The sequence below is a fragment of the Pavona decussata genome, unplaced genomic scaffold (genome assembly GCF_977016875.1).
Source record: "Pavona decussata unplaced genomic scaffold, jaPavDecu1.1 SCAFFOLD_202, whole genome shotgun sequence".
In the NCBI taxonomy this organism is placed as follows: Eukaryota; Metazoa; Cnidaria; class Anthozoa; order Scleractinia; family Agariciidae; genus Pavona; species Pavona decussata.
Window position 1 is genome coordinate 1,050,597 of NW_028145610.1, and position 11,433 is coordinate 1,062,029.

General features: G+C 39.7%; 1 protein-coding gene across 1 annotated transcript; it reads left to right on the forward strand.

Annotated features, from left to right (window-relative positions):
• Positions 1 to 1,840: 1,840 nt before the first annotated feature.
• Positions 1,841 to 11,223, forward strand: LOC146461018 (uncharacterized). The gene is made up of 10 exons (XM_085087458.1): positions 1,841 to 2,025; positions 3,960 to 4,595; positions 5,474 to 5,851; positions 6,473 to 6,767; positions 7,412 to 7,528; positions 7,863 to 7,922; positions 8,734 to 8,808; positions 9,391 to 9,438; positions 10,259 to 10,316; positions 10,426 to 11,223. The coding sequence occupies exons 1-10, from the start codon at positions 1,944 to 1,946 to the stop codon at positions 10,438 to 10,440; spliced, it is 1,764 nt and encodes a 587-aa protein (XP_084943584.1). The 5' UTR covers positions 1,841 to 1,943; the 3' UTR covers positions 10,441 to 11,223.
• Positions 11,224 to 11,433: the final 210 nt, after the last annotated feature.

The following is an 11,433-nucleotide window of genomic DNA, read 5'->3' on the forward strand; positions in this document are numbered from 1 at the left end:
ACCAGGCACCAGTTGTTCAAAGGGCGGATAACTTTATCCAGTGTATAAGTCACTATCTAGTGGTGCAAATGTACTTCAAACAACACTTCTGGCAAGTTTTCCACACAATCCCATACTTAAATTAGCCCATACGCTTCTACTCTATACACAAATTATAGAACTACAGGAAATTATTGCACAGATTTTTTGTGCCACATAGCAACCTATCCAGTGGATAAAATTATCCGCTCTTTGAACAACTGGGGCCTGAATGAAAACAGAACAAAACCAAAAAATACAGCCTAAGTCCGACACAAAATGAGATGTATGTCGAGTGTATGTCGAATGTAACTCTCCTTCCTCCCAGTATAATCCTGCCGGAACTGATAAGCAAATAATCTAAAAAAAGACCAAGGCTGATATCACGGTCAGGGAAGTATATTTTCCAATATTTTGAAAGGCACGGCCTTTCTTCTTCAGGGTATGTTTGAGACTGACCCTGTGGCAAGATACGTTACAATTTTAAACAGTTACAATAGATACCTGAAAAAAGGCTAAAGTTACATAAACAAAAACGTTACAATTTGAAATTTGAAAATACAACTGGTAAATAGGTATAAGCTAACGTTACAACGTGTTAGACGAAAACAAAATACGTAACAATAAGTTAATTACATAACTTAGGAAGATGAAAGACGGAAAAAATGTTCATGCCTCATCTCTCCTATTAAGACCTAAGGCCGGGTTCAATAGTTTGACCTCTGTCGATAAGGTATGCCTCTCTAGCTTTGCGTACACTGTCACGATTAGATTTGATGAGTTCGAGAGGAATTAGTAGCATGTCAGAAGCGTTATGGTCGTTAGAAAGAAAATGTTCTGAAAATGTGGTGGGTTTGGAATTGTTTGTTTGTTTGTCGACTGGTCTACGGTGTTCGTTGAAACGAAAGCTAGAGAGGTATACCTCATCGACAGAGGTCAAACTATTGAACCCTTAGGTCTTAATAGGAGAGATGAAACATGAACATTTTTTTTAAAGTTCAAAGTTCAATAAAATCACAAAACAGCATAGAATAACGCCTTCGATTAAAAATGCATCTTTGTTTTAAAATTGTCAATCGACGTTGACTGTTTAACATCAACTTTTTTTAAAAATAAACTTTATTGACAAATCAACAAACCGTACAACATTACATAATCTTTTACAATACACTAATTACAGCTGCAAGCACAAAAAAAAAATAATAATAAAAATAACAAAAAAATAAATATAATAATAGTATAGTAATAGTTTAACATCAACTTCAAGTGAGTTCCAATTCTTAAACAAGTCTTGACAGTGCAAAAATCTCTTACGGGTCCTTACGGGGGATACGTTAAAAATAGTTGCTTGTGTAAAGATCCCCCACCCCCGCACTTAATTAAGTCTCTTGTACATGCTCCGAATACGGTCTATTAAATTTAATATATGCTAATAGTTGGACGCACGTCGCCCTATTGCGACAGTCTATAGAGTGTTTCTACGGCGGCCATATTGGATTGGCGTAACAATAGGATGATTTTCATTTGGGAAATTAATTTTTTATGCAAATATTTTTTATTGTTCTGCACCTCCCTCTTGATCGCCGTGAAAACACTCTATCGTTTTGCTCTTTTCGTATCTTGAAATCCAAAACTGTAGGTGGAGGATACGTCTAACCGCGTTTTTCCGGAACTCTTCAATTTATCTGTTCAAAGACTTCATGCTGACTCTTTCTTTCGTCGCACATTGAATTCACCAATCACACGATGACATAACAGCGTGTTGCGATCAGCTCAAAAGGAAATTCTGTATCAGTGTCTAAGAGCCAAGACAACCTTCCGGTATATCTTCATCAGTTTATGTTCGATCGAAAACATTTCAGTGAATCACATCTTCTTTTCAGCCTACCTGTAGCTGATTAATCCACTTGGAGCACCAAAGAAATATGGACTGGTCTATTGGGGTATTCTGCCTAACAGTTTGCGGGGTTTTCTTTGAAAGGGCTCTGTGTTTTGTTCACTTACCAGGTAAGGAAATGCTTCTTGTTACTGAGTAAAGGAATGTGCAGATTTTCCTGATGATAGAGCCACGAAATTGTTTGTTAAACAGAATGCTCCAACGTGAATACAAGTTGGGCTTATATATCGCTGACACCCTGAAGAAACTGATGGTAGCCGATCAGTCTAGCTGAAAGGACTAAAGAAATGATTGCTTATCGTTTAAACAGGCAGTAACTCCAAAGGAGTTAATTGTTTCCGACTAAAAAACACGAGGTTTGGTGGAATGACTGGAATGGCTTCACATCGGCTTAGTGAGTTTGTTATTAACTTGGAAGAAAACTGAGAAAAAAAGTTCAGCTGGTCAAACTACTCTTACAGATGCTGAATTAAACAGTTCACTTCAGTTTAAAGTTTTAAATTGTCATTACCTGAACGATTAAGTTGAGACCATTAATTAGTTCCTGATTTGCATGTCTGAAAATTCTGACCTAACCTTAACAAAATGACTTAAGTCAGTCTTTTCGGTTTCTAAAACCGAAATTGCAATTCTCCTTGAACTGCACCGAATGAATATTTAACGAAAGAAAAATCTCTGCGAAAAAATGTGCATAACCTTATAAGGTTTTGACTGATTCAAAATAGGTTGTTATTGAGGTTATTTATATCACTCGGCAACGAAAGGCGTTGTTTTTCTGTTGAAAGAATCACATATTGAATTCTGTGGCTTTGTGAAACACAAAACTGGCGATGCGCCACAACCGGAAAGAAGTCGATCACGTGTAGCTTTGAATTCTAACAACAAGTCAAGAGTTTTCCGGTAATCGTATGAAAGTTCAACTAATTTAATAAATAAATGCAAATTAGTTGGATTAAGACCAATGAAAACAGAAGACGAGATCTTTTCTAGTAAAAAAAAACAAACCCGAATGTTTTTGTTAACGAATACCGGGATCGTACAAAGCGTCCAGACGAGGAGTTCTATTTGATCGCATAAAGATGATAAAAAACTGTTCACTTTGAAGCCTCACCCTTAGAATGCTTCGAACGCCGCCGTCTTGGGCGTTTTCAAGTGTACATACCGCGGGCCAAACGACAGTGGCGCCTCACTCGAAGACTGATTCGTTGCCCCAGGCCCTCTGAAGAACGGATATTGTTACAGTCAGCGTTTGCTGTTGGAAACCGTGACAGGAACCGCGTACAATCGACACAAGATCGAACGATATAGAAACATAAAACAGTTAAGATTCACCAGGGGCCATGGCAGTTTTTATTGTAGAAAGCAAAAATGTTTTGTAGTCACTAAAGAGAGATACATGCCAAGAAGTAACGGTGTCTTATATAAATAAGATAGAATAAAACTTCCTTGGACACTGTGGCTCATACTGTGATAATTGACATCTTTTCACCTTTGAAAGGCCATCAATTGACACCATTCCGGCTTAATCTCATCTGTCAACAACTTTCTATAATAAGCAGTGCGCATTGTATTGTTCTAAACTAAGGCTTGCATTCCGCACCAATTCTACCTCTTACTTTTCCTATATCAGAGAATGATATAAGCCAAGCCTGCCCAAGACAACTCTTTTAAAGACGAATACCTCCCTAAAGCGGATTTACTCACATGTCGCAATTTCGGACAGTTAGATCCAGGGATATGACCCCCTCCAAAACAAAACAAAATAGGATTGCAGATAGACCACTTAACGATTGGTGACCCGCCTGTGAATTGAAGCAACACGTTTTGGTTACCAATATTTAAGTACGGCCAGTTTGATTTCATGAAACACGTTTGATTTCTCTGCATGCCACTTCAGACACTTTGAAGTTTCCTGTCTCCGCTTTGTCTTCTCAGTTTTCTCTTTCCTTTTTTTCTTCTTATTTTCATGTCGCCGTTTCAAAATCATTTCGCTTTCCGCTTTCCCACATATGTTGATGTACATTATATTTTGCTTCCATTTCAGTCAATCCCGTGTGGCCCTCGGGTTCGTACGCCCTTCCAATGTCAGACACGGGATGTCCCGAGGGTAACGGGTTCACCTGGTATACAGGACATCGCACCGAGGAATTGGAAAACGAGCAGAACAGAAATGAATATTCTACGAGCAACCACTTGAAGGCAAAAGTGGGAAAACCAAATATCACACGTTATTTTTGCGTGAAAAACACTACTGACACAGACGAGGGCAGACCAAAATGGCCAGACGGGAAGTATTGTATTTATAAGAAAGGGCAATCCTGTCCACAAGGATTCCACGAAGGATACGTGCTTTGGGACGACAGTAACGGAGACAATGGCTCTAACCGGAACAGCAAGAGTGGACAACTCCCCGAGGGAGTTTACAACTGGGATACTTTGATCTATTTCTGTTGTAAGACAACGGGAACTGTCATGAAACGGGTGTCACTGCCAGTCAATAAGCCTTTTTATTTACTGGCGTTCGAGTCTTCCACTTGTCAAGAGGTCCACGGTGCGGTGTATTCATTGGAGTATATTGTCTTTGATACTGAAAATACTAATAATGGTGACGCAAGGGTTTATCCATACCCCTACGGAGCTGGTCTGAAGGAACCTAAGATTTACTACTGCTATTATAGAGGTAAGCATACTCCTTATCTGTGTGGCTCTCCGCACGAAGGTAAGTTCTTTGGCAACAGATTTATGGTGGCTCTAAACTCCTTCCTACAATTGTTTTTAAAAACTTTGCAAAAAGTTGCATTTGACATGCTGATTAAAATTCGACAGTAAAAAATGGGTGCAGTCACCGACTTCGTTTTTGAGTTATATTCACCTAAAGCTAAAATTGTGACTGTTTTTAAGAGGTTATGCTGTTGCTAAAGTAACCTGAAAATTAAGAAAACAACCATGTAACCACGTATAACTCATTTACCAATAACTAAGCATTTGTTTGACACTGTTTCAATGCTAGCAGTATGCAGGATTTTTGTCCCATGAACCTAGTTTAATGGTCTTAGCTCCCACGAGTCTCCTGTAGCTCAGTGGTAGAGCATCCGAACTAGTAATCGGAAGGTCTTATGTTCGACTCCTGATAGGAGCACTCAGATCTATTTCCGAGTATGCCTGTGTCACTTACTGAATAATACATCATTCTCACTATTATTGTTGTATCAACTGATAAAGGGTGGTAATGTTGATCCGTTGGAGTCTAAGTGCTGGAAACTTGTGCCAGCCACCTTAAATTTCCTCACCACTTTCTATCAATTATGTTTAATAACAAACATCAGTAGATAGCTTTTAAGGGTTAAGACCTTAGTGGCCCGTGATTGTGCGATGATCACTATTGGGGGTTGAACCTTATATTTGAATCGCGGTATCGTTTTCCTGAATACATCAACGGTCACCTAACTAGGTACACTTGCGTACGTGAAACGTATGTAGCATTTACATGCAGTTTTATTCTTCTCGCCCTGGTAACGCTAAACAATATTTAATGTTCTTTGATCATTGCGCCTCTAGATTGCAGGTGGAACTTCGCTCATCCAAGTGGCACGTTTTCCTCGCCATATTTTCCCCAAAATTACCACGACTTTCAAGACTGCCAGTGGAATATTACAGTGCCTAAAAATCACGTGATTCAGTTGCAATTCGAAGTGTTCGAACTAGAGTCCAATCCCTACTCGTGCGGAAATGACAAGTGCAGGTGCGATTACGTGGAAATCAAGGAAGAGTCCGTGACTGGTGACGTCACTGCTCTGGGGAGACATTGCATGACGAATGTACCACTGGACGTCATACGATCGTCCACCAATAAGCTGATAGTGACATTTCATTCAGATCACGCAATATCGGCAAGAGGGTTTAACGCATCATACAAGGCAGTTTTGGCAATGAAAGGTAAAGCTTTCGTTTTATAACTGTTAGCATTATGTCACACATACCACAACTTTTTACCATACCGCTTTAACTAAAAACGGAGAGAAGGGATGGCGCAGAAGTGAGAGCACTCGCCTCCCACCAATGTGACCCGGGTTCGATTCCCGGTGTTGACACCTGTAGGTTGAGTTTGTACTGTTGTTGAATTGGTTCTCGTCCCTGTTCCGAGGGTTTTTCTCAGGGTACTCAGGTTATCCATCCTCCACAAAAACCAACGTTCCAAATCGAACTGGAAACATTGGACGAAAGAGCCACTCTGTGGAAGCCACTGAAATTCCCATTTATTTATAAAAATTGTACTGAGGGTGGAACAATACGCTCGAATTGCTAAAAACATTATGCGTCTCAGTCTTTTCCGAATAATCTGACAGTGAGGCTATGGTTTGTTGTTCCAAACTCAACTATTTGAAAGCCATTACACACGAATTCATCTTTGCAACAAATTCATTTTTTTTTAAACGATTATTATAATGTTGGTGCAAAGTAGAAGCTGAGTATTCTTAACTTTTCTCCGTTGTTGGCAATAAATTTTTCTGTTTTAAAATAAAAAAAATATATTTATTTCATTTTTTTGCAATTAAGACAGAATTACAACAACTCTCCGATCTACCTTTGCGTCGTCAAAGAACTTACATAGCCTGAGAAGGATACCAATAAGTGGATCAACAACACAACATCCAACATCCGGGACTGAGGAAAAGAAGAACAGAACAACCAACACCAGGGCGGAACACGAGGGCCAATCATCAGGAGTTTTGGAACCAACCTCGCGTGGAATCATGGGCCTTCCTTTGAAGTACATCATAATTGCTTTCGGTGCATTTGTTATCGTAGTTGCTGGTGTTTTGTGTCTGACGTGCAAGCTTTGCAAAAGACGGTAAGCCACTTTATTTTATGTCACGTGTGTTCATTACACTGGGGAAAATCTAACTTTACAAGGGAGAGGAGCCATACTGAAAACAATACGTTTGTTGGAGAAGGACCTACCTTGTCTGGGTTTAACGAGTTATCGAAGACACCGCCTATCTCATGAACATTAGCGACAAAATTTTACTGACTTTAAAATTTGAGTTGACACAGAAATGTTCAGCTATCAAGAGTCAGCGTTACCAGATAAACAAGAAAAGTGAGATTTGAATCTCACTGTCATTTTTTACTGCTGGATAGAGGGGTGGCTATGAAATAAAGACACCGTATTTTGAGGTTGAGGAAGGAGGGGGGGGGGGGGGGTGCAGGCAGAGACCACCATCTATTTTGTGGTTTGGTGGATCCTGTTAGAGTATGATAGTTTTGAACACTTCCCTCACACTTCTCTCAATTTGTTTTTACAAACATGGCACACACCAATTATGAGGGCATCGAAAAATAAAAGAGACACTTCTTTTTGAAAGTATGGTGAATTTTGTCCGAGCACAGTAGCGGCCAGTGTCCCTCTTAACTCTACGTCCCCTCCTTAAACCTTTGCTTAATATGTGTTGCCTGACCCGAACGACAGTCACAAATAAAACCTTAACTTTGCAGGAATCGTTCCTTTATGAGGAGGACTCAACAGAGCAACCTGTTTGAGTCTGTACTCTACAGTAGTATGACGAACTCAAGCAGATCCAGTGCTCCGTCAATCAAGATGTACGGGGACAGGTACAGGACCCTGGTTTGTATATGATATTGCGCGAATAAATTCTTCACCTTAAGATAGTTCACTGGATATGAGCTATAACTATATAAAATAGAAGATACCAAGCAACGCTGATCCGGTGTGTCTAACGCTGCGATAAACTCGCACCCCATCCACAAGTGCGGTGGGAGGGGGGGGGGGGGGGAGGGGTACTAGCCAGCAGCAACCAGTTCAGTAAAGCTCCGAACTGATGTTGTATCGCCAACAGCCTAATAATTACTTTATCTTACTTTACCTGTATGTATTTGAAGAAATGTTTTAATATATCTTGATTTATATATTTTTCCTTTTTTACAGCGAGCTGAATGAGCATTTTCTCGAAGAAAAACTTATCGATAATCCCATATATCATAAGAGGTATTTTCTGAGATTTCACAGCTAAAATTTATTTCGATACAAAATCGACGCAAATACACACCTTAATTTCAGACAAACTATTGCTTTTTAATAGCTAGGATCGATTTCCACTGCAATGTTCTGTGGGGTTTAATCATTTGTTTATTAGCCGTCTTTACAAAACTGAGTGGAGATGCAGTGATGTTAGTGCGTCGCACTTTTGATCGGACTATCGGAAGAACGGGGGGTCGTTGGTGCGAGACTAGGTTGGTCTTTCATTGCTGTGTTATTTTACAAAAGCTTTGCTCCAAATTGTCTCTCTTCACCCATGTGTATAAGTGGGTGTAGGCGACATACTGCTGGGGGTAACCCTGCGATGGGCTAGCATCCCATCCATGGGGAGGGGGGTAGTAATTCTCCCAGTTGCTTTAAACTATAGAAATCAGTCCAGGCTAAGACCGTGTGGACCACTTAGGGGCTCAAGTGTGACTTCACCTTAGCTTAAACGTGAAGGTTCATCGTTTATGATTAGCGAATTAGGATGTTTTGAACAATCTGTATTCTCCAAAACTAACAGCTAAAAGTCTTGCAAAATTTACGATCTCGCTAGTGGGCTTCGAGCACAGCACGGGGTTCGAAAGTTCGAATCACAAAATTTTAAGAAAATTTAAAAATTTCTCCTTTCGTATTTCATACTTGTTACCTACTTTCCAAGAGAGGTTGATGGAAGAGTTATGAACGGAGCGAAATCTATTTTAGAGAAAAATTGAATATGAGGTTCTTAGGGAGAGGCGCTCTTACTTACTAGTTTTTGTTCTGTTTTCGGTTCAAGAAATATAAAAAGTAACTGTTTGTGCTTAGACGAACAGAAATCGAAGGACAGTGATAATCCCCCATCGAGAACAAGGTAAGTACTAACACGAACACAAATATAGCTAAGTGTTTCACTGTATACTTTAGTAAAGTTTATTGTATTTTCGCATCCAGGGTACATTAATTTGGTGGCGGCGTGGTCAACCTATCTACCTTACGGACATGCGTGAATGTTTTGATTCGACTCCTGTTCTCTGGAGTTATTTCCTTGTAGTTACTGAAGAATATCAATATACAGCTATTACAATTAACGTTTTCGGATTAAAGTATAAAGATATAAGACAAGACCTCAAGATTCTATGGATTTTTTATGAATAAGTTCATCAAAATCTGCTATGCCTCGTCCGTTGAGTGAAGATATATGATGGCGAGCCATTTGAATGAACGAAATGTTAGGATATCAAATGGATGAGGTGGCAGCCTCTTTGAAGATGTCTTTAAGCTTTAAGCTTTGATCCGACAACGTTAATTGAAATAGCTGCATAAAAACATATATTTGAAGAAGAAGCTTTTCCCTACAATTTTGCCCCCCCCCCCCCCCACCAACGTTGCACACGGAATTTGAATTATTGCACCTAATATATTTATTAATATAGTGATTGCTTTCTCTAATTAGTGGAAAGACGGAAAATTTGCTCTTGTCGGACAACCCTTTATATGAGAGGTAAGTTTAATTATATTCTGGACACGACTATGAGATCGAGGTGGCATGGTGAACGGCTTGTTCATGGGGGTGGGGCGTTACCCTCCAAAATAAAAAAGTGGAACCGCGATTTAACCAACCTCTGTATATATAACGAAGTCCTCTGTACAAAGAACGATATTTTCTAGCCCGGCCTTTTAACCTATATGGAATCGAACCTCGATATAGTGAACCAATTTCCCTAGTCCCCTGGCACTTCGTTAAATTGAGGTTCCATTGTAGAAGAGAACAAGACAGAATCGAGCAGAATAGACCAGAACAATTAACTTTGAATTGAACTCTGTAAAAATTCATTTTTAAATCTGATTGTAGTTCATGAACTAGCTAAACCAACTATTTAGCTGACTAAACATTCAATGAACCCGATTAAAGCTGAAACAGTTAAATTACATATGAAAGCAAAGGAAAAAGTAAACGGAGTAGAAGGTAAAACTCTGAAGACCTTCAACTAGATTGTCCCGTATAAATTCCCTTTCTCATATCCTTCCTTTTCGTTTTTACCTTGCATTGGCTTGTGGCCTAGTTACTCACGAACTTGTGTGTGGATCCGTGTTTCAATGCGAGATGATTAGGCCCGCATTCCGATTCTCGCATCGCGCTTGTCAGTCGTACTCAGTTCAAACACAAATGATTTCTCACGCAGTACCCTCGGTTACACGTCGCATGCACTCAGTCGTTCAGTCTCTGTTAAAAGGGACAATGAAAATTTACTACATTTTCCCTACTTAGAACTGATACGTTTTTGTGGCCAGGTTAACTGTTTTATTTCTTTCTTCTCCAGCTACGATCGCTCAAAAAGCGAAGAATCACGGACAGAAAATCCCCTTTATGAACAGCACGTAAGTTAATTTGAAAAGAATCTCGGTACTGCATGTAAACGACGCACAATCGCATTGCTCAAATGTCACAAAACTAATAATTTTTGCGTTCCTTCTTTTTAATTTTCAGATACGTCAGCAATAACCAAGTGTTGTGAATTAAATAGTGTTGCGAAGGGTTAAACACATTATCTCTTGTGTATGGCCAGAAGGTGCAAAATGGTGGATGGCGATTGATTGGTTGGTCCACAAAATTTGGTCCTAGAAAACTCCGTTCAATGACTTAGGACGTATATATACGTCATACTCTCTCTATTGCTTTCCTACTGTTGGTCGTTCTCTGATTTTCCACCGTCGTTGTTTCAAAAGTATCTGGGAAGACCAAACCACTGGCCAATAGTTTAGTACTGGTTGCCTGGTTTACACTTCGTTTGGCATTCAAAGGGTTAACTAGCCTGCAGAACAGGCGGGGTTTTTTTTTGCGTTTTTCAGGCGAGAGGAGGTAAGCACGAGGCGAGTGCTGAGCTCGAGTCTCGTGCTTACCTTCTCTCGCCTGAAAAAAAAAAGGCACAAAAAGAACGCCTGTTCTGCAGGCTAAGGGTTAACGAGCTGGTGTAGAATTATCATAACCTACCAAAGGAGAGGAGACGTAAAAGAAAAACGACAAAAGGAAGGCTGCAAAAATATGATCTCGAACGTTTAAAGCTGTTACTAAATGGAGCTTAAAATAGATGTTTTGACGTTTTACTTGCTTTTGTCGTTCAACCTAATTACCTTGCATTTCGAGTGGTCGTACGAACGGTGGTGAAAATACGGACTGTTTTACAGTCTTCGAGTTTTTGGTAAACGCCGTACGTGGCCGTGACTGCACGATGGTTGTATCCCGGATGTTGTATGGCAGTTCAAGTAAACGTAAAATTTAAAGACATTTCGTTTCGATATTATATGTTGCTAGTGTGAATAGGTAGAACATATTGACGAGTTAGAAACATAATGACAAAAACATGGCAATTTAAGAAAAAAAAAACTGTCCGCTTAAGCAGGCTAAGTAAGTTTGTGTGCCAAGTCCTTGTTCACACTTGTTTCACCTTGGCGACATAGCGACATGTCGTTATGTGTATGCTATGCCGTTATGTCA